Source organism: Taeniopygia guttata, chromosome 21 (genome assembly GCF_048771995.1).
Source record: "Taeniopygia guttata chromosome 21, bTaeGut7.mat, whole genome shotgun sequence".
Classification (NCBI taxonomy): Eukaryota; Metazoa; Chordata; class Aves; order Passeriformes; family Estrildidae; genus Taeniopygia; species Taeniopygia guttata.
The window spans coordinates 4,544,416-4,571,571 of record NC_133046.1 but is presented as its reverse complement, the minus strand read 5'-3'; the positions used below and the strand labels follow the sequence as shown (position 1 = coordinate 4,571,571).

Here is a 27,156-nt window from a genome sequence, read left to right as displayed (position 1 = left end):
GGGTTCTTTTTTTGAAAACTTGGGCAAAAGTAAATCTTGCAGTAAGTGGGTTAAAAATGAGACAATAATGGATTTTAATAGCTTCTGTACTATGTTGTGATTGACACCTCTGTTAATGCAGAAGTATAGTAGGTTTCTTGTTGAGGAAAAAGGAAGTGACAGTGGAAGGAGGCAAGGACAGTACCAGATATGCTTTGTGTTAAAAAAAAAATAGAACTTCAGGTATGTTGATCAGATAATCATAGGAAACATCTGAGAAGAGAGAAGAATACTTTCATTTGTTTGTTTACTATTTTTTTAATCCACAGAAGATTCTGAGAGGAGTGCAGGTGCCATTTCTTCAGAAGTCAATGAATTGAGTGATGAAGAATATAAAACACCTCTTGCAACTCCTCCCAATACTCCACCGCCAGAATCCAACACCAATAGTTGCATCAAAATGTCTGAATTTACTGGAGTAGAAATAAGTGAAGAGCAGCTACAGGCACACTTAATGAATAAAAAAATGTATGAGAGATACACACTTTCTTTTATGGACCTTCAGATCATGGTGGGCCGAGTGAAAGACAACTGGAAACACGTTCAGGATAGTGATGTTGGTCCAACTCATGTGGTAGAAAAATTCAATGTTCACCTGCAGCTGGAGCACAGACTGATATACACTTCTGACCCAAAATACCCAGGAGCTGTCTTGTCTGGCAACCTGCCAGACTTGAAAATTCACATCAATGAAGACAAAATGCTGGCTTTAAGGAACTGTTTGACACAGCTGAGTACGTCTGAAGCTAAGTCTTCAGATGCCCTACATTTAGGGAAAGATAAGATTTTTGCAGAGGTAGACCAGTTTGGCAGTTTGCACGATTCTGTAATGAATCTAACACAGAGTGTTGTCATGCTCGAGCAGCACACCCGGGAAGTTCTTGTTGAATCCCAGCTGCTTTTGGCTGAGTTCAAAGTGAACTGTATGCAGCTGGGTGTTGAGAGTAATGGGCGCTACATCTCTGTGCTCAAGGTTTTTGGCACCAATGCCCATTTTGTGAAAAGGCCTTATGATGCAGAGGTGTCCCTGACTGTCCATGGGCTGTTACTGGTTGATACTATGCAAACATATGGAACAGATTTTGATCTTTTGATGGCTTCTCATAAGAACTTGAGCTTTTATGTACCAACAGGAAGTCTTCGAGACAGCAGGGCTCAGTCCCCAGTCTCTGGACCACAAGATACACATCCCATTGATGTTGCTGGTTTGGCAGAGGGATGCAGTACAGCCTCCAACACCTCACCCAGTAACAATGGAAAAGAGCAAGAGTCCTTGATAAAATTGGAGTATCAGTTTGTGAGTGCAGAATGCCCATCGATGAACTTGGATAGCAGTCTGCAGGTGATCTCTTTACAGGTGAACAACCTGGATATCATCCTTAACCCAGAGACTATTGTTGAACTGATTGGGTTTCTCCAGAAATCTTTCCCCAAGGAGAAAGAAGATTCTAGTCCTCAGCCTTTAATAGCTGACTTGGAGAGAGGTTGGAGGGAGCAGGAAACATTCCAGTCTACTTATGCACAGAACACAGAGGTAGCAGTTGATATTCACTGGTTAAATGTACTCCTCCTCAGGACAGTTGCCATGACAAATGGAGAAAAATATGGCAGAAAAATTGCAACAGCCAGTATTGGTGGCACCAAAGTCAATGTCTCCATGTGTAGTAAACTGGATGTGAGTGGCTCTCTTGGATGCCTTCACCTTATGGATTTGATCCAAGACAATGTAAAGAACCAGTATGTGGTGAGCATAGGGAGCACAGGGAGGTGTGAAAATCTCACTGGCAATGTAAATGTCTTTGAATCTTTATTCTTTAGGCTTGATGATGGAAGTAGCCTTCCAGATGCTTTAAGTTTCACTTTCACAGAAAAGTCGAAAGAGGAGTGTTCTCTCAACCTCAAAATGGCCTCCTTACACTACAACCACTCAGCCAAATTTTTGAAAGAACTGACTTTGTCCATGGATGAGCTGGAAGAGAATTTCCGCAGCATGTTGAAAAGTGCAGCTTCAAAAGTTACAACAGTCTTGGCAACTAAAACTGCTGAATACAGTGAAATGGTTTCTTTGTTTGATACCACACCACGATCAAGAGATGTTGCCAGTGCAGAAGATAATGAAGGTGGTGCATTTGGATCACAGTCCTTCAGAGCTGATACTATCAAGCTTATATTAAATATAAACATTGAATCCCCAATTGTCTCCATACCTCGAAAGCCTGGTAGCTCTGAACTGCTTGTTGGTCATCTAGGGCAAATATCTATTCAGAATTTTGTACCGGGAGAAGATGAGTCTACAAGTGATAGGCTGCAGGTTGAAATTAAAGATATTAAGATGTATTCATTAAATAGTAGTCAATTTACAAACAGGAAGGAGCCTGCAAGTGGGATACCCCGAGGGCCACATTCTTCATCAGGTCCTGCGAGCACCAACAGCCAGGAAGAATCTCATTTTACTCGTCATGACTTCTTTGAATCACTACATAAAGGTCATGGTATGTTAATCAGAGGTATCTTAATTATTATAATATGAGTAGTATATGTGTTAAAAATGTGTATTGATTGTATATTCAGCTTTACTCTTCCTACTGAAACACATAGGTCAGTTTTAATAGGTTAGTTATTGTATTTATATCCATTTTTGGTCTCCTAAGTAAAAATGGAATGGTGCCTTTTAAGCATAAATTGAGCAAAACATAACCATAGAACCTTAGTCCAGCATTGCTCAGATTCTGAGCAAGTTCAATAGCTACTGTGTTACCTCTTCCATACAGTATTTATGGGCTAATCAGTTCACTTACTCTAATGTTGTTTTAATTTCACTTTCTCTTAAAGCTTTCCACATTCTGAATAACACCACGATCCAGTTTAAATTGGAAAAGATACCACTAGAGAAAGATTTGGATTTAACTTTTCCTCTGTGTAATGAAGACTTTGGAATATCAAGCATTATGAAAATTGAAGGGAAATTTGTGAACCCTCTTCAGGTACAGAAATGTAGTATTTCCATTATCAATATAAAAATATTTCCCTGCCTAGAAGATAAGTATTTTCAGGCCAGTATATTCAGGTTTAACATGTTGGTAGTTTAGAAATCAGATCCTAATGCACATTGTTAGAAGAGACAGTCTTAAGTGATATTAATAATGAGCAATATTTAACCTTGTTTGAGGACATTTTAGACATCTTGATGAATTAGTATAACTTTTGCTTATCTTGAACACAGAAGGAAAAGTAAATGTGTCACTGTCCAAATGACACTGTCCAAACAAGTTTATTTGTAGCTGTAGTTGAAACTAAGAATTAATGTCATTACCTTGAAAAAATCTGTGCAAGAGCAGAGGTTTTAAATAGAGAAAACTGTAACTTCAGGCACTTAGGAGACAAACCATGATGGCTATGTAGAATGTTTGTTTCATATATGACTGTGTAAGATTGGGTGGTGGATGGTTTTTGCCCAGGAATACAAGGGATCCTGTTCTAGGATCCCATCCCATCTGTTTCCGGGTGGTGTCACCTCAGAGCTCATACAGAAGAACTGTTTACTTCAGTTTTGCATTGTACCTTGTTTTGCATTGTTGTTATTATTATTGTTATCTTGGATGAACTTAAAATTTGTGTGGTTTGGAATTCCATTTACGACTTTTAGAATATATGTATTGATTCCATTAATACAGAGAGCTCCAATGTGATGATTGTTTCTTTTCTCTACATTGTAGGTGGTGTTAGCAAAACATGTATATGAACAAGTCCTTCAGACTCTGGATAATTTAATTTACAGTGAAGACTTGAACAAATTTTCAGCCACTTCTGTATCTCCAACTAGTCGTAGTTCTCCTTCATCATCACTTCATAGTACAGGCACAGAATTCTTGAGTGAACGGAAGGAAAATGGCTTATTCAGCCACTCTAGTTTTAATTCTGTTCCAAACAAGCCCTTAACTATCAGGGAAACAAAATCTTTTACTCAAATTCAAGCAAACTTCCACATCTCGGAGCTCCAGGTTCAGTTAAGTGGTGATCTCACACTTGGGGCACAAGGTCTTGTCAGCCTTAAATTTCAGGATTTTGATGTTGAGTTTGCCAAAGATCACCCTCAAACCTTGTCCATTCAGATTGCCTTGCGTTCCCTGCTGATGGAAGATCTCTTGGAAAAGAAACCAGACTCTAAGTATAAGAACCTCATGGTGTCCCATGGAGCACCCAAACCATCCAGTTTAGCACATAAGGAATATCTTTCACAGTCCTGTCCCTCAGTGTCCAATGCAGAATATCCTGACATGCCACGTTCCCTCCCTTCCCATATGGAAGAAGCACCTAATGTCTTTCAGCTGTACCAAAGACCAGTTTGTGCCTCCCGTAAGAAGCAAAAAGAAGATGCTGATTCTGAGTATCCTCTGACTCCACCTCCTTCTCCATCAGCAGACAGATCCAAGTTGCCCTGTGGAAAAAGTAACTTTGATGATTCATTAGTTCATATCAATATATTTCTGGTGGATAGGAAACATCCTGAATTTTCTTCTCGCTATAACAATATTAACCGTAGTGTAGATGTTGATTTTAATTGTCTAGATGTGTTAATAACTTTGCAGACTTGGGTAGTAATATTAGATTTCTTTGGGATTGGATCCACTGCTGATAACCATGCTATGAAGCCACAGCCTGAAGATACTCAGCAGACAATCAAAGCAGAAATAAATTCCTTGTCAGCTTCTCAAGTCCAAGAGCCTGTAAACACTAAGCTGGATCTAAAGGTACACTTGACGTGCAAAACAGTAATTGGATTGTCTGTCATAAAGCATCTGGTTTATAGGAACTTAAGGTGACATTTACATCATGTGGTTTATTTTCTAGTGGGGATTGTACATAAATGCAGAAACAGAATTAAAATGTGTGTAGATGTAGTTAAAATAAAAAGGAGTTATAGAAAAGCAGAGCATTTGCAAAATGCTTGGCTCCTTTGCTCTGTGACTCTCTCTTTAATGAAAAGGTTGCTTCAATATTGAAGACCTAACATGCTGCAATTGGCACTGTGCTGTTCTAGGTACTGTGGAGTTTATTTATGCTAAAAAAAGTATACTTTATATATGCATATATGTTTATGCATCTATATGTATAAACATGTTTTTTTGAAAAACACATTGTGTGTGTATATAATATAGTCTTTGCCCAGAAGCTTTTCAGTCTAACTTACATGTGACAAAAGAGAAGAAGATGAAGGTAACAGTGGTGAGATTTGTTCTTGGTCTGAACATTCTGAATTGCTTGGGCGACCCATTAGTGTGCAAACAAGGCAGTAAAAATGTTGCTGTCCTTCAGTGTCTCCCAGTCAGATAATTGTTTGCCATTAGTGTGTTACTGTGCAGTTGTCTTGGAAAAAAGCTAAATAGGATGTTCAAGCTCTGAAGTCATGTTTTTCATACCAATTTGTTCCTGTTTTATTTGACCAGGTCCATTCTTTATCCTTAGTCCTGAATAAGACAACCGGTGAGCTTGCTAAGGCCAGTGTGGCAAAACTTGCAGCTCACTTGGAAGTGATTGGTGAGTAGATTGAAGTGCTCAGGTTGTTCACAGCTTAAAATAAAATGAGTGCACATGAGTAAAATTTTCACTGGAATTATGATTTTAAATGTTTTCCTTTTGGTCATTGGGGTTTGTGTATTTTTCCTGGGCGAAATGTACATTCTCTTCCCACTGCTTCTTCCTTTGCTTTTTTAGGGTTTATTTTAAATCATGGCATCCCTCCCAGTTGTCAAATCTTTCACCATTTTAGCTGTGATTTTAATACTTCACTTTCACAGAGTAGAACAATAGTTTTTGTTACTGTTCTAAGAGGAAAAAAAGTAGTTGTATCTACGTTTGGCAAATCAAAGTGGTGTGATCCCATGATGTGTGTAAAGCCTAGAGTAATGTGTGGGTTAATAGAGTCTTTGTAGCAGAAAAATTATTTTCTTTGAACATGAGGTTTAATGTTTAATTGAATTGACTTATTTAATTACTTGTAGTGAGGCTATCCCACTAATAGAAATGTTTGGTCTGTGTTTGAGGATCCTGATTGTCTGTCCTTTGTTTTCCAGAGGGAGATTTAGCCTTGCAGGGAAGTATTGGAAGTCTGTCCTTAAGTGATCTTACATCTCATGGAGAATTTTACAGAGAACGTTTCACTACAAGTGGTGAAGAGGCACTTATTTTTCAAATCTTTAAGTATGAATCTAAACTTCTTATTACTCAATATTAGCTAGTTACTCCATTAACTTCCAACTTCCCCTGCAAAAAAACCCAAAAGTTGAACAAACCCAGAAGACCCAAGCCCACAACTATCAGGGCCGCATGATTCTCCTTTGGCCTCATGGGACTTAAGTGGGACTTAGAATATTTTCAGTCATAAACTTAACTTATTTTTGACTTATCATTGTGTTGCATTGTGTGAAGAAATGGAAAAGGAGAGGTAGCTTTTTATTTATTTCTAAAGGTGTTCTTGAAAGTATTTACATGATAGTTTGTTCCTAGCTAAAACTTTATTTTGAGTTGGAAGAGCTTTACAACTGTTTAGATAGATTTTCCATTCCTTCTTGATTTTGGAATAAGGAGTTTGCTTTTGTCATAATTTGAATTTCTTTGGTATGGTTTAAAGAATAGATCTTATCTTGTGATGTTTCCTATTTTTCCGGTTAATCAGATTAGAAATTATCCCAGTAATGTTATGGAATTAATTTCAAATATGACAACACACTGGTTCAGAATTGAATGTACACATTATCCTGCAGTGGACTAGTTTCCTTAAAAGCCACTGTTCTGATATAAAATCACCAAAGGTCTAACTGGTATGCAGAGATTAAAGGTACATTCCAAATGCAGAATATTTCTATTTGCTTAATTAAAGCTCAGCAGCACCTAAATGTCCAAAATTTTGAAGCAATTAATACAAAACAAATTTTTCATGTCTGCAACTGAAACAGCATTAATGACATGCTGTGACCTTTACTTAAATCCTCTTTATTACTATTTTAAATGCAGCAAAACATCTAGTGCTGTTAGCGTTCAGGAACACACATAATCACAGGATATGATTCTATGCAGGTGCTTTTATTGAGAGCTCTGGGAATCAGGGGTACAGACCCAAATCTGACTCCAACATGGCTTTCGAGCTGAATGTATTTTATCTTCTATCATTATATAACTTACATATTAATTATTAAACTTATATTGTTCTATTGTATACATTGACATAAGTTTCTCGTGATCTTTCTTAGGCCCCTGACCACAGTTTCTCATGAATGTTCTTACTATTAAACAGTAATTATATTTAATTACTAAACAATCATCACATCTATCAATTATATCATTTATCATGCACTAGCTACACAGGTGCGGATCTAGCAAGGTACAAGGCCTTCATGTACCTAGGATATTTATTTTTCTTTTCAGGGCTTACTAAGCTTAATTTTCCTTTTAACCGTAAATCCCCATGATTTTAAAACCCTTTTACTATCAGTGCTGATTCTAAAATGTGGCTTTTTTCCTTCCAACCCTCGTGGCAGGTACGGGAGGCCGGACGCGCTGCTGCAGCGGGAGTGCGACGTGCGCGTCACCCTGCGCATGGCCTCCGTGCAGTACGTGCACACGCAGCGCTTCCAGGCCGAGGTGGTGGCTTTCATCCAGCATTTTACTCAGCTCCAAGATGTCTTGGGCAGGCAGAGAGCAGCAATTGAAGGACAAACAGTATGTCTGGGCCTTTTTGCTATTCTTTCTCAGCCTGTTTTTCGCAGTTGAAATGCAGTATGTGATTTATGTTAATGCATCAGCTCAAGTGAGTTAAAATGGTGAGAGGTTTCAGAGATTTGGTATTGGTAGAGATTTCTCAGGCTCATCTTGTAGTTAAGAGACCTTACTTAGGACAATTCTGCAGCTGTTTGAAAGTGCAGAATACCAAATTTGCACATTCCTTAAAACTTCAGCGCCTGATTCCTGCAGGATGCACTGAAGAGAAAGGGTCAGGGTGTTACCTTGTCTTATTCTCCACTGTTCACGAGGTAATAATACCTGAATTAGGAGAACCAAGCGAGAAGTTCTGTTCCACTCAGGTGTATGTCTCTGATTTAGTTTGATGGCTGGTAGTCTGAGAAAATCATGTATGAATATAGAGACTGTAGTGCAAGATAGAGCATATCAATATAGAGTATATAGGACATGATGGAGTGTTGCAATAATCAGGACAGCCATAGACACATGACCCAATATGGGATTAATTAATACAGTCAGTGGTCTTTTAAAATAAGCTTCTCATAATAGAAGGAAAGACAGTGAATACTTGGATATGAAAGTGCTTCATTGTGCATCAGGTAGGAAGTTTGAATCTGATTTTGAAACATCTGTTCTAAATGATGGGGTTTTGCTTTTTGCAAATAATTTTTCTTAAGTAGTTTGTTATGTAGTGAGCTGAATAGTGTCCTGCCTCTTAGTTCAGGGCTGAAAGGGTGTGTCACTCCTTGTGACAAGAGTGACAAGCAAGAGTGCTGCACCTCTTGCACAGGTTTTTCCTGTTTACATCATAATACTTTTTAAATGACCCTTTATTCTCTGGCTAAAACAAGAGTTTGAGGGCTTTCTGTTGGTTGCTTTGTTGTTGTTTTTGTTTGGTATAAACTCTTACCATACCTTAATTTTGTAAATGATCTGAGTTCAGTACTAATCAGTGGAAAAGAATCACCTGCTTCCTGCAATTTTTGTAATTCTTTTTTAAATGTGTTTTTGCTCTTCCCAGGTGAGAGATAAAGCCCAGCGAGCTTCCAGAGTTCTTCTTGATATTGAGGCTGGGGCTCCTGTTCTGCTGATACCTGAGAGCTCCAAGTCTAACAGTCTTATTGTAGCTAATCTGGGAAAACTGAAAGTGAAGAACAGATTCCTGTTTGCAGGAATGCCGGGTACCTTTTCCTTAAAGAACAAGGTAGGAATATTGCTTCTTAATTTAGCAGCTTGCAGTTTTGCTAGTTCTTGTGTGTTTTAATTCTAAATCAAAATTTGAAATGATTCTTAAATTTTACTTTATAGATCGATTTTATAGTTTTACTAATAAGAGTCTGTGCTAGTGTGCTGGCAAATCTCATAGATATGCCTTGCTGCTGATGGTGCTGTGCTGCCCTTCCTTTCTTGAGCTTAATGTCTGGGGCACTGGGGCAGAGGGGAAACTGAATTGAGTGTTTGGAGAGAACAGAGGCAGTAAAGGAGGCTGAACTCACTCCAGCTGCTCTGGTGAGGAAGTAGGACCCAACCAGGTGCACACCTGAATGTGGGAACAGGATGAGCTTTCAGCTCACCCTTTTTGGTTACTCCAGCTGTTCACCACTCAAAACATCCAGAGTGTGAACAGCAGAAAACAGGAGTCTGTGCTGGCTGAGACTTGCTCTAACACACTGGAAAAACAGAATTTGGTTTATTTTTTTTTTCTGCTCTCAGTGAAAACTGAGTGTGTGTAGTTGCTTTGATGAGGTGAAACCATGGGAAAGGTTTCCAGTGGCTGTACATTTGGCAAAGCGCAGGACAGGAGTAGCTGGTGCTGCTCTTGAGAGATGCAGCCACAAAATTTGGGGGAAAGAAGATCCACCTTGGATGGCTTTCTCTATCTAACCCATTCAATAAAATAGGGGTTGTCTGGGAACCCTGTAATTTGGTTTTGAAGGGATTAGAAGTTAGATGGACTAAATTACTGCAGTGGATTTGTAGTGTGTCTGTTGCCTTCATCTGATTGGTGTCTACCTGTCTCTTTGCTGTAAGGAAATACTGGACTGTGGTGTTGGGTTATTTCCTGTACTGTAGTGTGTCGATACAAGTACAGGCTTGTAAGCAGTAGACTCCTAAATTAACATCATAAGTTAAAAGAAAGTATGCACAATATTTTTATTTATTATAAATAAATAATAATTTTATTTCAGCCTAAAAATACTGTGTTATGTAGCACTGTAAAATGTAGGTGTTTGAAATGGAGTTAGGTGGGGTTTGGCTTTTTTTTTGTTGGTTTTGTTTTCATTTTTCCTCTGTCCTATGTTTATTTTTGAGGATCGGATTTTACAAGGCAATGCATACAAGGATCCTGTTTTATTTGAGGTATTTCACATCCTTATGGCAGTGTTCAGGTGCTCCTCATTCATTCTATAAAAAAGAAAGTATTCTTCTGGAATTTAGCACTTAGAAAAGCAACTTCATTTATTTAAAATGATGTTTCCGTTCTAAAGGTTTTGCTGAATTCTATAAGAATTGGATGTAGAGTTTTTGTGGTGTGCTCTTTATGCATGTCTGAAGAGCTGCTAATTTGGATTTAATTGCATGAAATCACAGATTTATAGGTGATGTGATAATTTTCCTTTGCGTGTACTTCTCAGTCTTTTCTTTATAGTATGAATTTAAAAATAATGTCTTCAATCTTTTTTTTCTTAAAATCCTTGGTTGTGTTTGCAGTTAATTTTTTCAATTTTTTCTAATATTTAAAAACCATGTAAGCCAAGAAAATATTAACAATTAAAACAAGAAAGGGAAGTTTATGGTAGGGGTTGATGTGACATCAGAAACTGGATACAGAGGGAAGATGGGAAATGATAGTAACAATACAGGAGTCAGGGGCAAAATGAGCAATCTGGGAGTAAGGGCTGAGTAAATCACTGAAGATGATTGCTACCTGCATGTAGAACATGAGGTTAATTAATTGAAATGATTGACAGATGAATCCCAAAACCAGCTTTGGAGTATAAAGGTGGTGTGTAAACTTCTTTTACCAGACAAATCACAGACTGGTTGGGGCCATTCCATCACAGAAGGCTGTTAGATGGGTCAAGCAGGATTTCTGGGAAAAGAAATTTTTAATGTTGATGTGACTCTTTTTGTAATGAAATTTGCAAGTTTTTGATGCAGTACAGCTCATGGATTTCCACTGGATATGTGGTGGTGGGGAGATGTCTAAAATGTTTTACATCAATATAAATGAATTTTTCTTTTTTCAACTGTGAGATATTTACCACTAAGTGTAGGGATTTATTCAACCTTAAACTGCAGGAGAATTTTGGGACACATTTTGGTGTGACAGCTGAAGTATTTTAAGTGCACAAAATGTGCGTGTGTAGAAGTGTTACTTCATATATTGTAATAAAATATTAAGTTGCTGACATGATCTTGTAGAAATAATGGCATATTTTTTTTTCATCATCTGAAAAACAGCTTTAAATATTTAACAATCTTTATTCTGCAGGAGTGTTTAATACTGTCACAGTCTTACCCTCTATTTTGGTATTAATTTCATTTCCATGAAAGTTTTTTGGTTTTATGCAAAACCCTCTGCATTTGAAGTAGTTTCTCATTGAAAAGATTCTACAGCTTTTTGAGTAAGGTTGCTGAAATAAACTTTTTTTACAAAGAAAATGTTCTCATCTGCTGTTAAGGCTGTAGGAGAAAAGTTTGGCCATTTTTTCTACAGCATAGGGTGTTGGCATTCCAGTAACTTTCTACAGCAGAAGATACTGGCATTCTAGTAATTTGTTGCAGCTTGAACATTGGTGCATTGGTTCCTTAGAATTTAAGTCAAAAATCTGATGTTAATAACAAAATTTCTTTCATTAGCAGGATTCGGTTCAATTTTCCTCTCCTATGGGAACCCCAAAGCATAGTGTGAAGAAAACAAGTGCTGATGAGCCCAAATTAGCAATAGAAGGGTTGGTCATGAAAAAATCATCAGGAACAAACATTTCTAGGCTGAAGAGTGAGCCTGCAGTGGGCACATCGAGTAAGCAGCAAGGGCAGCCATCGAAGCTGCCTGTTGTCCCCAACCCTGAGAGCCCAGGTATGTGAGAGCCTTGGGAACCCCATGGAGAGTCTTTTGCCTTGTGAAATAGTACAGTGACTTTGCTTTGATTTTATGTGACACTGAAAAGGTAGGATGCTCTGGGTCTGAAGTTTGTAGATTGGAGAATAAATGACTTCTGAGCTTTAAGGCTGATTTTTGCAGCTTAAAGGATTAGGGAGTTATAGTTCAGTTTCTGGAAGAACAGTCCTAAAAATTGGGTGTGTTTTGAGGTGCATGTTGCACAAATATAAGGAGTGTACTTGGACTCCTAATTAGGAATTTAGATTGACCTGTGAATAAGCTTGGTATCTGCTAGTTACTGATGTTGATGAACATTAATAAAAAAAAAGTGGAATAAATTAGAACTAAATTAAATTTCTTCTTAAAAGTAGGTTGCATTAGTTTTGCACAGATTCTGTTTTTTTTCCTTAATGTGTTATCTCCTGTGTACTTGCAGAGGATCACATCTGCCTCTTAGACTGCATTGTAGTTGATCTGCAGGACATGGACATCTTTGCTGCTGAAAGATACCAGAGAGAGTATTCCAAGGCTGTGGAAGATACCAGTGCAGATTTGAGCTTTCCATCCTACTTGGTGAGGCAGACAGGAGGGAGCCTGCTGACAGAGCCCTTCAGACTGAAATTAAAAGTAGAGAGAAATTTGGACAAGTGAGTTTAAGCAAGGTCACTTTATGCTGTCACCTAAAGCAGTGTTTTAGTATCAAGGTCTTGCCTGCTGTGTTGGAACTTCTGGAAACCCTGAGGTTTTCTCTTTTTATTGCAGAGAGCTGAGTCATGCTGTTGCAGACATTTCAATCCATGGCAACCTGTCCTCAGTGCACTGCTCTCTGGATCTGAACAAGTACAAGCTGATCCGTGGGCTGCTGGAGAACAACCTCGGGGAGCCCATCGAGGAGTTCATGCGCCCTTATGACTTGCAGGATCCAAGTATTCTTGTAAGAGGATCTATGTACAGCTGAAATTCTTTCGAAATATCTGGGGGGGTTTGCTGATCTTGCTGATGGCAGCAATATTTTAAGGACAAATAAGCTCTAGACTAGTACTGTGAAAATGGATTAGTGGTAATTTTTAAGTTAGAGTCACAGTGTGGTGGAATGTAACATTTCCACGGTAATGGTTAATGAAACCATTGGTGAAACCATTTGGAGAAGAAGGACACCACACAAAAGCTGTTTACATTTTTCTGAAATACAGGTTAATTCAGGGATCAAAGTTAAACAGATGCTCTGAAAAAGAATGTTGGTGTTTTCCACTTTCAGACAGTTTTGAGTGGAGAAGTGTATACTTCCATGTCATTCCTCATTGACATGGTTAATGTGAGCCTGGAACTGATGGATCCAAAGGGAAAAGATGGATGCAGCTCTCTAGCCAGGTATGAACATTCTTCTCTTACTGACTACCTTGTCCTAAATACTATGCTCACATGAAAGATACAGGGCAAGAATGGAAATAATATGTGGAATTACAATTTAATAATGCAGTGAAATGGAATTTCTTAATTATAGACCAAACTGAGGGTTTGAGCTGCTCTGAAAGATGAAAGGGAATGACACTGTTCAAAAGATAGGGTCTGTCTTTTCAGCTGTCCTTGAAATAACAGTCCAGCAATCAGTACTTGCCCAAAAGAAATAGTATTTTAATTAAGAAAGCAAAATGAAGGAAGGTTTAAAAAGCAGATTTCTGGTATGTTGGCTTGTTGGGTTTTTTTTAATCCAAAAGACTTTTTCATCAGTGGAGAATACTATTACATTTAGCACAGATCTACTTTCTATCTCTATGGGACATGACTGTAGCTGTTTTAGAAAATAAATTAAAGATTTCAGCAGTGTGCCATACTTGTAAAAAAGTGACTCCAAGGAATAAATAAACTGTAAGTCATTTTGGTGTGTTGTTTTGCTTTTTATTCTCCCAGGTTTGATTTTAAGAAATCCAAGTTGCTTTTTGAAAGCTCTTCAGATGGAACAAAGTCTGTAAATCTGGTCTCTCATTCCATGATGGCCTTTGACACTCGTTATGCTGGACAGAAATATGCTACAGGCCCCCCAAATGTCTTCAACTGCATCTTTCAGTCATCAAAGAACACCAGTAGCCCAGGAGCAATCCAGATTGAATTGCATTTCAGGTTGGTAATTCTGGGATTTGTTTGTTTTTAATAATGACATAATCAGTATTATCCTGGTTTTAATACATCTGTTATTATTGTAGATAAACTTGAGGGCATTTTATTTCAATCTGATGACATTTTTGGGGTGATCAGTGGTACTTGATAGCTTGAAATCTGTGGTTATTAATTCTCTGGAAGTTGCTGGATTTTTTTTTTTCACTTATTGCAATAAAATTTAGGTTTGAATGTGTAATGGATCAGATGAATGTTTGACTGATTAAAATCAGTAGTGCTTAAAGCTTGATACGTCTGACCTATGACTTGTATGTGTGCATAAAACCAGTTTGTAGAATTTTTAAGATAAGATGCACAAAAGCTGTTTCCCAGCAGGTGTCACACGTGGTTTTCTGAGAGCATTGAATACAGACAAAAACGACACCTCTTTCAAAAACAATCTCTATATTCTCTTCTGTGTTCTGTCCTACTCTGTTTGTTTTTTCTTACCTGTTTTGATCTAATTTAGTATTGAAATTGGGAATATAAAGTATAATGTCAGTATTTACCTATACTAGCATGGTGTTTATTTGAGGAATGTTAACTATCAAAAGAGAGGGTGAAGTGAGATGACTAGAGATACTGCTTCCACTTCTGATCAGATTTGCTGACCAAGGTCAGCTTTCTTACTCTCATGTATGATGCCTTCTGCAACAGTTGCAAGGGTAATGTAGAAAAAAAAAGATGGATTATTTTAGTCCAGTAGAAAATTTTAGAGCCATTTTTTCATGAAAGCCAGCTAAAGAAACTTGGCAATTGAGAGGAATTTTTTTTTTTTTAAGATTTCAATGCTGCATTATGGCTTTAGGTACCTAAACAATGAGTTCAGAAAGAAGTCAAAGTTTCAGTTTGATTAAATCTAAAATGAGATTTACTAAAAAATACACTCTAAAAAAAACCCAGATGGTTTTCACAGAACTGTTGAGTCAGTAGGCAGCTAGATTAGACACAGTTAGTGAGTTTGCACAGTACAGCCTAATCTGCTTTATGAGTGAGAGTTTCGGGAATCTTCTTCCCAACTGTTGTGATTTTAAATTTCAGCTGCAGCAGCATGTGGTCTGTTTTTAGTGGTGAGAGCATCTTTGGCAGAAGATGCAAGGGCTGGCAGAACTCAGTGATAGTGTTGTACTGGCTGGTGCCTCTTGAAATATCCTGGAGAGCCAGGGAGGGTTATAGGCTTTTGCTGTTGGAAGCAGCTCAGGCAGAGCCTGCTCCCCACTAAGGCATCACAGTTCTTTGGAGAATTTATAGCTCACAGTGTGCTGGATTGAAAATTGTTTCATGGTATTTAAGCACTTAGATGATTTTTCAGTTAGCATGATCAAATGTAACTGGTATTCATGAAGCCAAACACTTTATCCCTCCTAGCCAGACTTTCAGAATGGGATGCTGGGGGCTCAGGCAGGCTGACATTTTTTCTGAATGACAGAGCAGCTTCCTGTGCTGCAAAATGCTGTCAGGGTATGAGAGGAAATTCGTGTTGTACGTCTTATCTTGGAGCCAGGTCTGAGTTTTGCACACAGAATGTTAGGTTTGATAGCCAGCAGAAATAAAATGTTAATTAAAAAAGGTTTTAAAATTTGAGATTTTGAAAATTAATACTGATAATGTAAGTGTGTTAAAGGAACTTTTATTAATTTCCTGTCATTTAGTTTTTCAATTCATCTCTTGTACCATTATAGCTTAGAATTTGTGCAACTAAGATCTATTGGGGTTCTGTGGGTACAGCAAATTGTTGAATTTCAATCTGTTTAAATATATATATATATATGTAAATGTATGTATGCATTTTAAAGGCCAGACACTGCAAACCAAGTGTATGCCTATAAATGCCATATAAATCTTAGTAGATACTGATAGTTGTCAGCATGATTTTAGATATTTACAGGTTGTAAAGTTCACCTGTGTGATTCTCTCTTCTTAAAAGGTCTACTAAGGATTCCTCCAGTTTCACAGTTGTTCTGAACAATCTTCGTGTGTTCCTGATATTTGACTGGTTGTTACTGGTTCATGACTTTTTGTGTACTCCTGGAGACACCAAGAAGCGGGAGCATCCCCATCCCGCCCGGCAGCGAGCCTGCATCAGTGACACAACTGTTGTTCCCAAAACTGTGAAAAGTGGAGTAGTTACCAAACGTTCCTCGCTCCCTGTCACAGCAGAAAAACAGCTGGAAGTCAAGGTTAATGTGACAGGTAAATGTGCTCTTCTCTGATGCTTTTGGAGGAGCTTTTCTCATTAAAAGCCTTGTGCTGGTGTAAAGACAGGTCCATTAAAGGAAATCAAAAAACCTGCTACAAATGCCTAAAGTACCTAAAGTATTGCCAACTACCCTGTTAGTTATTTGTCTTTTTTTTGGTTAAGGAACTGAATTTGTGGTTGTTGAAGACATGTCCTGCTTCGATACCAATGCAATTATTCTGAAGGGAACGACTGTTCTCACTTACAAGCCCAAGTTGTTAGATCGTCCTTTCTCTGGCAGTTTGTTTGGCATTGAGGTAAGAAAAATAAATTTCTTCTGTATAACATCTAAAATTAGAGGAGTTTGTGAAGATACTTTACTATAAATATATATACAAAAGGAATAGTCCACAGATGCTTTCTGAAGTTGGTTTCTCATCAAATGTCCTCATTTTACAGCAGTTTTAAGAATAATTTTATATTGTTTCTGTTAAAACATTGTAAGACTTGACTGTAGCCTCAAAATATTGCTAGTTCTTGCCAGGTCTGTTACTTCAGTTCATAATTTTTTAAAAATAATTTGCAATTTTTAGGTGTTTTCATGTCGGTTAGGAAATGAGCAAGAGACTGCACTGTCGATTATTGATCCAGTACAGATTCATATGGAACTTATTGGGAATTCTTCCTACCCAATTGGTTCAGGACTGCTGGATGCTTTCAATAGTGAAGATTTTCCTCCTATTCTAGAGGTAATATTAAAGGCCTGAATAAAACTATGCTGTAGAAAATACTAGCAGAGATATTTTTATACCCAAGGATTCAATAGAAGACTTTCAAATGCATAAGAAGAGGGTAAGGTCACTTTTTCCTTAAATGGAAAAGGAAAAGAAAGAAGCATGTAGAAAATGCTCCTAGTGGTAATGAAAGAGTTATAGTGGTAATGAAAGAGTGATTTATAGAATATGTTACAGAGATTAATAGTGGGGGAAAGAAATGGGCTGATTATGTAAGCTGTAAGGTTTTAGACAGTTACTAATACCTGAAAAGAAATTATAATTTTCTATATTTTCTGTTTCTCATTGTTAGGTCATATTAGAGGATTTATGTTTAAAGACTTTTTTTACCGTTATATCAAAGTAAAACTTCTTTTCCCTGAGATGTAATGCTTTTGGTTGTTGGTAAATAATAACAAGTTTGATAAATTTATTATTGGATCTTTAAAACAGCATGGTGATCAGATTGTAACACTAAATTATGTCTTTCTTCGGGAAAAGCTTTATTAATATCTGAAGTATTAAAAAAATGTATGGAAAAAGGCAAGTGAATCTTATGTTCTCACTTTGATTTAGATTCAGTTGCAAGCCCTGGATATCAGACTGTCCTACAATGATGTTCAACTCTTCTTGGCGATTGCGAAGTCAATTCCCCAACAGACAAGTGCAGCTCTGCCTGACTCAGCTGCCTCAAGTGCTGGGAACGCTGCTGATGCCTCCAGCTCAGCACTGGGGCATGAGAACTCCTTGGCACATGAATCCAGGGATGGATCCAAACGTGTGCTGGATCCTGTTCTTGGTATGTTTTCAACTGTTGCAGTGAAGCCATTCTTTGTATCTAAGGGAGCTTTATGCAAGGTGAAGCTAATCTATATTCGTAACACAAAAGATATTGGTATCTTCATGGTGTAAGAGCCTTTGTTGGTTGGAACTACCTATTAATGGCATTGTCCTGATGACACTATAAACAGCATAAAAGCAGGGCTGAATCATGTGCTTTTGCTATAGTTGCAATCTTAAATGAACAATCCCCCATTTTTCATACAGATGTGTCTTGATTTTAGAAATGAAAATAAGTAGATAACTGTCAAAGATTTATGTCTGGTTAACCGTTAATTCCAGAAGTCCAGCTGGCTCGCCTCCAGGAGCTGGGATTCAGTATGGAAGATTGTCGTAAAGCTCTTCTGATCTGCCAAGGTAACATCAGATATTCTTAGCAGGGGTTTGCACATTGTTCATATTACCTTAATTGCAATTAAGTAAAGCCCTTAGACTGTCAGGTGGCTATGCACAGGCACTGTTTCCTTCTTTAGAGCATCTTTTTCTCTGTGCTGGCCTGTAGTCTTAAACATTCTTCTTCCTGTTCTGCTACTGTATGAAATCCACCACTCAAGGATTCCTTCTGCCCTTTGGGATGTCATGTGTGGGGTGCTTGAGAGAATTTTTGTTTGGGAGTTTTGGTTGTGTTCAGGTAGGTAATTTTTATGGTGCACCAATTTCTTGCTATTCCACATCTCTTCCTCTTGAGAGCATGTGTTTTCATCTCTCCCTTAAAAATCATATTTCTCTAGTTCTACTTGCAGTTCATGATAAGAAAACAAAGCTTTACACAAGTGATTCTTTTTCCTTCAGCACTATCATACTTCCCACCTTATATATAGGCATGCATAATGTTACAGATTTTTATTACCTTTGCAAGCTTCAAAACACATTTCTTACTCTTAGGATATACTGATGTCTTTATAATTTTCTCATATTTATGTTACAAAACAGCATATTCAAGTACTGCCGAGAATATTTTCTTAAGAGAGAGGGAGTTACTTTTCTTCTATATGATTTTACTAAGTACATGTCTTTGAGAAAGTAGGTGATGATTAATTGGTTGTTTGCTTTTATCTAAGGTGACTTGAAAAAAGCAGCAAGTTGGTTGTTTAAGAATGCTGAACCTCTGAAATCAGTTTCCCAGACTTCTGGTCGAGATAGCCAGGGGATTTTGCCTTTCCAGTTCATCTCTGGAGTGGAAATAAATGCAGAAAGTATCTGCATCTGCTTTATAGATGACTGCATGGACTGTGATGTTCCCCTGGCTGAAATAACCTTTTCATGTGAGTATCTGGTTCTGCCTTGGTATAAAATGATTGTCAGTTCAGCATCATGCTCTTGTTTGTCAGGACCTGTCAAATTTCAACTGACAGTGTCTTGGTGGTGGTTGTGTGGGATATTGGGGGTTCCTTTTTCTTTATTTCTGTTTGGTTTAAGTTCTAGTTTTAAGAAGATGACAGTCATTGCAGGGTTAAGATTCTGGTTTCCCCTTTTTACATCACATAACAAATGAAATCTGTCCTGAGCAGAATACTAGGGAGGCTGTGTATTGTAAGGTGTGGCTGTCTGCAGATGTTATTGGAAGAGTATTATGATAAGCTTTTTGTTCCATTTCAGTTTAAAAGACAGGACAAACCTTCCAGTTCTTACTTGTCTGTTCACAAAATCAAGAAGCTTGATTGTTTTGCATTACTTTAAATTTCACTTCTTTTTTTTTTTTTCCCCACAGGTTTGAATTTTCTCCAGCATTTGAGAACAAGCCCTGAAGGCTATGCTCGTTTTACCCTCTCTGGAGATTATTACAACCGTGAGCTTTCAGGTGAAATACCTAGGGGGTTGTTGTTTTCTTATTTAAGTTCAGGAAACAGCCTTTCCTACTACAGGAGCCTGAAGTTTACCCGCTATGATATGCCTCTAAGGGACTGGGGAAAGGTTGACTTTTGAGACAGTGTGATCCTAGACAAGATATCCTGATTTGAGATCAGTTGGAAGGATGTGGAAAGTGGAGATTGGGCTGATATGAAAGTGGCACTCAGGTTTTCAAATTGAATTGCATAAAATGGTTATCCAGCAAAATAACAGTTTTATAAAAAGCTGCCTCTGCATTCTCTTCTCTCTTCTCTTTAGTTGTTTGGTGTATTCAGTTTATTGCACATTTCAGGAAGGAAAATCATGTGCAGACAGGTGTTTAGGCTGAAGACAAAGGATTAATATAAGGAGACCATCACAATTTATGTTTTAGATAAGAAAAAGCAAGTTAGGCCTCAATACAGGCCAGATGCTGACAAAAGAAGTAATCTAGTTGTGTGGGTTTTTTCAGCTTAGAAACTAAATTTTTAAATTTCACTGGTGACATGCACTCAGGAATTACCTGTTGATAACAAGGGGGTTTTTGTTTTAAAAAATTGTTTTTAAAACTATGTAGGGTGATAGCTTCTAGACCTTTATCTTTTGAGATACTGAATAATCACCAACTTAATCTAGAATTGTGTGAAAATCATTGTCAAAGCTATTTGAGAGCTTAACTCCAGCTAGCTTAAATATAGAGCAGTAGTTGCCTTCTAGTGCTTTAATTTGACCTAAGATATTTCTGCAAGACCCTACATGGAGGAGCTGGACCAAATTTATATTAGTTATTAAATTAAATCCATAGACTTGAGACTTCATCTTGAGCACAGATTAAAAGTAAAGGATCTAACTATGAAAGTTTCGTTATTAAATATGTCAAGAGCATTCCAGTGGAGGCCAGTGTGGCCTCCCTGAGTGCAGCAAAGATGATGGTTTGTGTTTCCCTCAGGTTGGGAGCCATTTATTGAGCCGTGGCCGTGTTCCGTGTCTTGGCAGCAAGAAGCTTTGAGCCGCCTCCAGCCTTCCCGCCTGAAGCTGGAAGTGAAGGCCAAACCACGCCTGGATATAAACATTACCTCTGTTCTCATAGGTATGTGGGAATATTCCCTGAGAGCAGCACTCTGCAGTCTGCTTTTCACTACTGAAAATGACAGACATCTCTAATTAAAGTGCTGCTGGCATCCCGTGGAGGAAGTGGGATTGGCCCAAGGCCCTCCATACTTTCCAGGATACTGTACCAGGTGTGTGTTTAGGCAGCCTATGTTCTATCAGATGTTGTGAAAGTGTAAAGACATGAGCTGCATATGTTAGAGGTTAGTAGGAATTCTTTCTCTGGTCATATGAATTCTATCAAATTTATATAGTATTTGAAATTTTTTTTTTAATCAGAAACAGGCTTTCATCTAAAGCTTTCTGTACTTCATAGGGCTTAAAAATATTTTGATAAACTCATCATTTTTCAGTACATTGACAGATATAGTCAGGAGCTACTAAATTCTGTTCTTTGGTCTCTGAGCACCTGAGCTGTCAGTGACCCACATTTGGAAATCAAAATATTTTGTTCGTCAGTAACTCCAATTTCATGTGAGCTTCTGCATCGTGGAGCTCTAATTGTGTGCCTTTCCCAGGAATATTCTTTCTCATTCAGAATTATTTGGTGGGCACAATAAAAAAAAATGCCAGCAGCTGAACTTGTAGATGTAAGAGAAAAGCCTTCCTTGGTCTTTCTCTCCCAAGGAGAACCTGGGGGGTTGGCAGAAAGAGGGGGGGGCTAAGGTGGCAGGAGGAGAAGCAAATCAATGATTCCTACGATGGTGCTTTTCAAAAGCAGTGATAAATAAATGGTGAGGGTGGTTTGTGATTAATATTGTGCCAGAGGACTCAATTGGTGTCTTGATATTTATGCAGGAATGTGTATGTGCCTCTTAAAACAAAGCAAACCCCAAAACCCCTAGGAAGTACTTCTAACATGAAAATATTTAAGGTTAATTGCCTCAGCAGGGAGGACTCTTAGTTTGACATAGGAGTGTCTTAAGAACATGAAATTCCACTGACAGTTTTTTTAAAAAATAAAATCTTAGGGCTATATATATTTTTTTAAGACACTGCTGTGATTTTATGAGCTCTTGTTTGTCTTTAACTTATGTGGCTCAGAGAAAAAGCAGCGAAATGAAACTTCTGCTGTTAAAGTGGAGTAACTCGAGTGTGATGAATTTAACACACTTCCCAATGATTTTGTTTACTGCCACCATGAAGACACTGCCTGTCTGTGCTTACATTCCTCTAGAGCAATACACATGTACCAAGCAGTCCTGGATGGAAGATTACTGTAAACAGGACAAAGAGGTGAATGTAATCAGCTCAGAAGACTGGATGGGTTCTTCGGTGGATCCCCCATGTTTTGGGCAGAGTATGTTGGTCATTAATCACACTTTATTTGAAACAGACCTGACACACACGGTCATCTGTCTAATGTATTACAAACATAAGTATTTTGACTTCACAGAATACGGTGATTTGTTAGATATGTTTGGCCAAAAAAAAAAAAAAAAAGACAAAAAAGCTGTTTTCTGTTCAATTATGTCAAATTATTTTAAAACAAAAAAGCTTTCTGGGTGCTTAGCTTTGGGTAAGAGCTTTGCACTGCTAGTTCTGCTTCCTTTTTGTCTGCCACTCTCAGTTAATGAGTGACTCTCATGTCAAGGATTAAATCAGAGTGTAGATTTTTGGCTGTGTGCAGTTCAGAGAGGATCTTTTTGTACCCTGAAGACCTAAATAAATGAGTTTCTGGAAAAAAATACTGTTTTCTTTGTAAAATAATCACCTGAGTAATAGCTCTCGATGTGTGGCAGGTCTTTTCAGCTTATTTTCTCCCAGAGTTCTTTCTGGAAGGAATTTTATCAATTCAAATGCCAGCTTAGTGTAAGCAAACGAGTAGAAACTCACAATTGCATGATGTGTATCTTCCCTTATGCATGCAGGGGAAGATCTGCCTGTGTTTGTGTGGATTTTCTTACCTGCTGACTTTGTCTTTCCTGTCTGCCAGGCCTTCCTCTTGTCTACCTTAGAACTAGGAGTACAGCCAGTTTGACTAACCTAGAGCATCAGATCTATGCTAGAGGTACTGTACAGCACACAGACACCAAAAGGTGGTTTTCTTCTTTGGAAGGCTCTTGCACAATAAATACTGTGCTGTATGTGGAACTTACTGGTAGATTGGCCTCTGTATTTAAAAATAATCAAAACTGAGAAACCCTCAAGCCAAATAATACAACAGCTACTTTTCTTTAATCTGCTAAATTTAATATTTCATCGTGTCATTCTTTGGGTTCTTCAGGAAAGAATGGAGAAATATAACCCAATGTAGGAAAACTTTGTGTCTTTGTGAGGGAGGTTGTGTGAATTGTTGACTATTCAGTGTCCCTCTTCTAGAGGGACAGTACAGTGGGATTAAAAATAGCATAATAATATCCCAATATTTAATTTATAGTCAAAAAATATCAACAATTATGTTCAATATACATATTAAAAATAGTAGAATAATATCACAGTATTTAATTTATATTCTAAAAATACCCACCATCATGTTCAATATAAATATTTATGCCTAATTTAGCATATTTAGGTACTTAAAACTTTCAGATGCTTCAGAAGCAGCGGCTGTTTTCAGTAAGCCTTAGGAAGTAAAGCATTCCTAATAAATAATTTGTTAATTTGTTTGAGTTCTATTTGACAGGACTGGTTTTGGGCAAAACCATGCTGTTTAAAGTAAGATTTTTCATTTTTTGACATTATAGAAGACAAATAGCATACTTCACAAATATATAGCCCTATAGAAAAGTTAATGGATGGGAGGACAGAAAACATTCTAGAAATCTACATCTGTTTCCTGTTCGAGTGCCATTAGAAATATTTTCTCTGAGTTTAAAGAAAAAACAAAATGGAAAATTTTGAATTTATTTTTCTGAAATATTTTCTGTGGGGCTTTTTTTCCCCCAAAATCAAACAAGCAGCAAAACATCTAATATTCATTGCTTGGCTTTTAGTAGGGGTTGGAGCTAAATTGCTAAATTAATTATTAAAAAGTCCTCCTGGTAATGATAGTCTTTTTTTTTTTTCAGGCAGTAGTCTCAAACTGCAACTTTTACATTCCTTTTGAAAATCAGGCCGTAGTCCCAAAAATCCTTTTCTAGATGTCTCCAAAGATAAACTGGCAATAGATTAAACACCAGAGTAAAAATTCATTTGGCTTCTTGTGTGATTTTGTAGAACCTGGGCTAGCCAAAACATTATATAAACTGAAACTCAACACTAAAAACTTGTGTATGCTTTTGGCAAAAATCAGAGTTTTGATTTTCAAGGATTTAATTTTCTTGCTATTTAATTGGAAATAACTTTCTCTGTAAGCTTTAGATCAGATTTAAGTCTCAGTGTGAGTGTGCATAGGGATTTGTTGGTCTGACACAGAGTCATCTGTCATGATCTGTAACTCCTTCAAAAATTTTTCCTGCCCTCCCCATGTCACCCCTGCTTGCCTCTGAAAACCTTTTGGAGTGACTTCAAATCAGGCCTGGGGAAGAGATTTCAGTCTTACCTTTTCTTTAAGCAGCTGATTTATTGTGTGTGCCTTCTTTCCACTTCTCTCATACTAATGATGTTATATATTGAGGTAGCAGCCATTTATCTTCCTTTTTAAGTAAATTACTGGACTTTGACTGGGGTTTTTCTGTGTCCAAACTCAGTAAGTATTTTCACAGATTTCATGCACTGCAGTGTGGAACATGAGAGTAGCACTTGTGTGCCTGTTAGAAATTTGTCCTTAGAAAAAGTTGAACATGGGAGAAGTTTCTTCTTCTGGTGTTTTGCTGTCCCAGCAGTTTAACAAAACCAGACTGCCTTTGGTGGCTCTCAAATTATGTTCCACATTTCAGTAGGCTTTATCTTGTATAGGGAAAATATTTCTACTTCTTCAGGCCTTGCGAATAAAAGTCCCTTTAAAGGGGAGACTGGCTAACCCTGAATTGGTCACATTAAATACAGCATAAATCATAATTATAAGTGAATGTGTGTTTAGTATTTCATGAGCATTTGGATGTGCATAAAAGGTTTCTGATTATGCTTGGGTTTTTAGTTAGATTTTCTACACGCTGGGTGTAACTGAAGGCATAGAATTTTATAAGACTTGATATAAAGAAACAGAATAACATGTAGATTAAGCTCAGTTCCAAGGGGGATTGATGTAGGGGAAGAATGTCTGTTAATTTTGTTCCATTTCTGTTGTAGTTACTAACTGTAAAAACTTCGTAGATAATCTGATGTCCTGTTTCTTTGTTTTTAGTTAGTGCAGGTTGTGGTTCTCCAGCCATGTATCTCATCCCACATAAACACCTGATGCGTGTTTCTCATGGGCATTCAGCCAAGTCTGTGTTGTGTTTTGTAGCTGAAATGAAGACCCCAAAGCGCAGGCAGCCGTTCGTGCCCTTTGCTCTGAGGAATCACACTGGGTGCACTCTCTGGTTTGCCACCCTGACTACAACCCCAACCCGGTAAGGAGCAATTTGGGGATCACTTCAGACATATTTGTCTGGCTCCTCTTCCATGTCAGCCAATCTCTGCTGTTTTCAGTGCTTTTGTTTCGCAGACACATGTAGGCAGCTCCCAGTTTTACTCAGTTAAGAGCCTCTTCTTTGACACAGAGGTAGTTTTATTGTTAAACTAAAAAGCTTTTTTATTTCAAGAGACCTGGCAGAATGTGGAAACCAGTCAAGTACATTCATGGTGTGAAGGTGTTCACTACAGGACTGAGGCAGACTAAAAAGCACTTGTAACTTGAAGTAGTCATTTTGTGAAATGCTGTGATTCTCTTCACAGGGCTGCGCTGTCTCATAGTGGGAGTCCAGGTGTTGTTCCTGAGGAAAACGGGACGTTGCTGGGTGATGCCCATAATGTCAGTGAATGGCAAGAGGTTATCACTGGGGAAGAGGTTCCGTTTGAGTTTGAAACCAGAGGGAAACTCAGACACAGGTGAAGGGACCAGGCCATGAGATGTTCTGACAGTCTCGTATATGGAACACACAGGTTCACAGTTGTGAGGGCACTGGCAGGTGTCACATTAAAAGTGGATTTCTGTAACATCTGCTGTTAGTTAATGTTTAGTTTCTATTTTTAATAGTCTTGTATTGAGTGAAATTATAATTTCTCTGGTAAAGCAGCAACTATTCCTGTTGTGGCAGCTGTTCCTATATGGGAGTTGGATCATTATAAGCTTTTAGAAGGACTTGGGGACTTCAGTTACAAATCAGCGTCCTTTATTTTAAAAGACTTACTGGGGCAGTGTTGGTTGTTATCAGGGGTAAGGACTAGAGCTTGTTAACAAATATGTAGCACACTTTTTTATTTGCAACATAGTTATGTGTCTGTGTGTTTGTTAAGAAAGGTGGAGTAATTAGACATAAAATCATGCCCATCTATCCATGAAATGGGAAAATTCTTGAGATTTTTTTAATGCTTCAGTAAGATTCTTTAAACAGAATCCAGAGGATGTTTTTGGTTTTAACTTTTTGATATTTAGTCTGTATAATAATGCTTAATAGTAATTTAAGTTGATCTAATCTGGTAGGCACACACATGATCTAAGGATTCATCAGTTACAAGTGAGAGTAAATGGCTGGGAAGAAGTGAGTCCGGTGTCCGTAGACAAAGTTGGAACATTTTTCCGATATGCTGCACCAGATAAGAATTCCTCCTCTTCTACTGTAAGTTCTGCTTTTGAGTGTTTTAAAAGAATATGTAAATTAGGAGTGATGATGTCTGCAAGATTTTGATCTAAGAGCATCTGCTGTATGAGATTGTCCTCTTTCCAGTTAGCCTGGACTGGGAGAGCTTGGAGAATCTGGGTTCCTAAGTGTGTAACCAAGCCACAGCCAGAGCAGTCAGCATTAATCTGTGCTTGGCAGGCAGAGCTTCCAGGGGCAGAATGAATGTGTCAGTGACAGGCCATGCACTCGTGGAGACTGAGCTTTAAATCAGCCCAACATTTCAGCAGCTACTTTTATTTCTTTTATTGCAGGAATGCTTTTCATGAATTTAATTTGCTTAAAATAAACAACACTGGCAATTTCCTGTAAACTTTTTAAGTATGTGGCTCTGTAGACAAAATAGACTTGTCGTGAAGGGAAAATGCAGTTGTAATAATCAGCAGGCTGGCATTTGGTGGAGGCTCAGTGATAAAAATGGTCTTGTGGATTTCAAGACTATATTTGGAGACTAGCTACTGGAAGTTGTTGAGCACTGGGCAAATAGGAGGTGAAGATCTTTTTGATATAAAGCAGAATTAAATTTGATTTAATACTGGTGACAAGAGCCAGTGGTGTCTTACTTGAATTTTCTGATGCTTTTATATTGAAGCATAAAAAAGGATCATCTCTCTGTAATTTGAATATTGAAGGAAAAGGATGGAAATTATGAGATTAAGAAAAATTAATGAGAAC

The 27,156-nt window shown here is 37.8% G+C and overlaps 1 protein-coding gene across 7 annotated transcripts in view; it reads left to right on the top strand.

Annotated features, from left to right (window-relative positions):
• Positions 1-27,156, top strand: part of VPS13D (vacuolar protein sorting 13 homolog D) — a 95,842-nt gene that overhangs the window by 14,004 nt on the left and 54,682 nt on the right. For 4 of the 7 annotated variants that reach the window (XM_041720310.2, XM_072917480.1, XM_072917476.1 and 1 more), the window contains 25 exons: positions 309-2,531; positions 2,872-3,023; positions 3,756-4,790; positions 5,487-5,577; positions 6,114-6,240; positions 7,578-7,758; positions 8,801-8,983; positions 11,644-11,863; positions 12,324-12,534; positions 12,650-12,821; positions 13,146-13,258; positions 13,799-14,008; positions 15,972-16,237; positions 16,407-16,540; positions 16,817-16,972; positions 17,573-17,795; positions 18,119-18,193; positions 18,898-19,101; positions 19,548-19,637; positions 20,616-20,756; positions 21,954-22,076; positions 22,713-22,787; positions 25,107-25,212; positions 25,538-25,690; positions 26,286-26,421. In XM_041720310.2, the coding sequence (XP_041576244.2) occupies positions 309-2,531; positions 2,872-3,023; positions 3,756-4,790; positions 5,487-5,577; positions 6,114-6,240; positions 7,578-7,758; positions 8,801-8,983; positions 11,644-11,863; positions 12,324-12,534; positions 12,650-12,821; positions 13,146-13,258; positions 13,799-14,008; positions 15,972-16,237; positions 16,407-16,540; positions 16,817-16,972; positions 17,573-17,795; positions 18,119-18,193; positions 18,898-19,101; positions 19,548-19,637; positions 20,616-20,756; positions 21,954-22,076; positions 22,713-22,787; positions 25,107-25,212; positions 25,538-25,690; positions 26,286-26,421 (6,800 nt within the window). The remainder of the gene's footprint in view (positions 1-308; positions 2,532-2,871; positions 3,024-3,755; positions 4,791-5,486; positions 5,578-6,113; positions 6,241-7,577; positions 7,759-8,800; positions 8,984-11,643; positions 11,864-12,323; positions 12,535-12,649; positions 12,822-13,145; positions 13,259-13,798; positions 14,009-15,971; positions 16,238-16,406; positions 16,541-16,816; positions 16,973-17,572; positions 17,796-18,118; positions 18,194-18,897; positions 19,102-19,547; positions 19,638-20,615; positions 20,757-21,953; positions 22,077-22,712; positions 22,788-25,106; positions 25,213-25,537; positions 25,691-26,285; positions 26,422-27,156) is intronic. The other 3 variants (XM_072917478.1, XM_072917482.1, XM_072917481.1) reach the window with 3 other exon arrangements.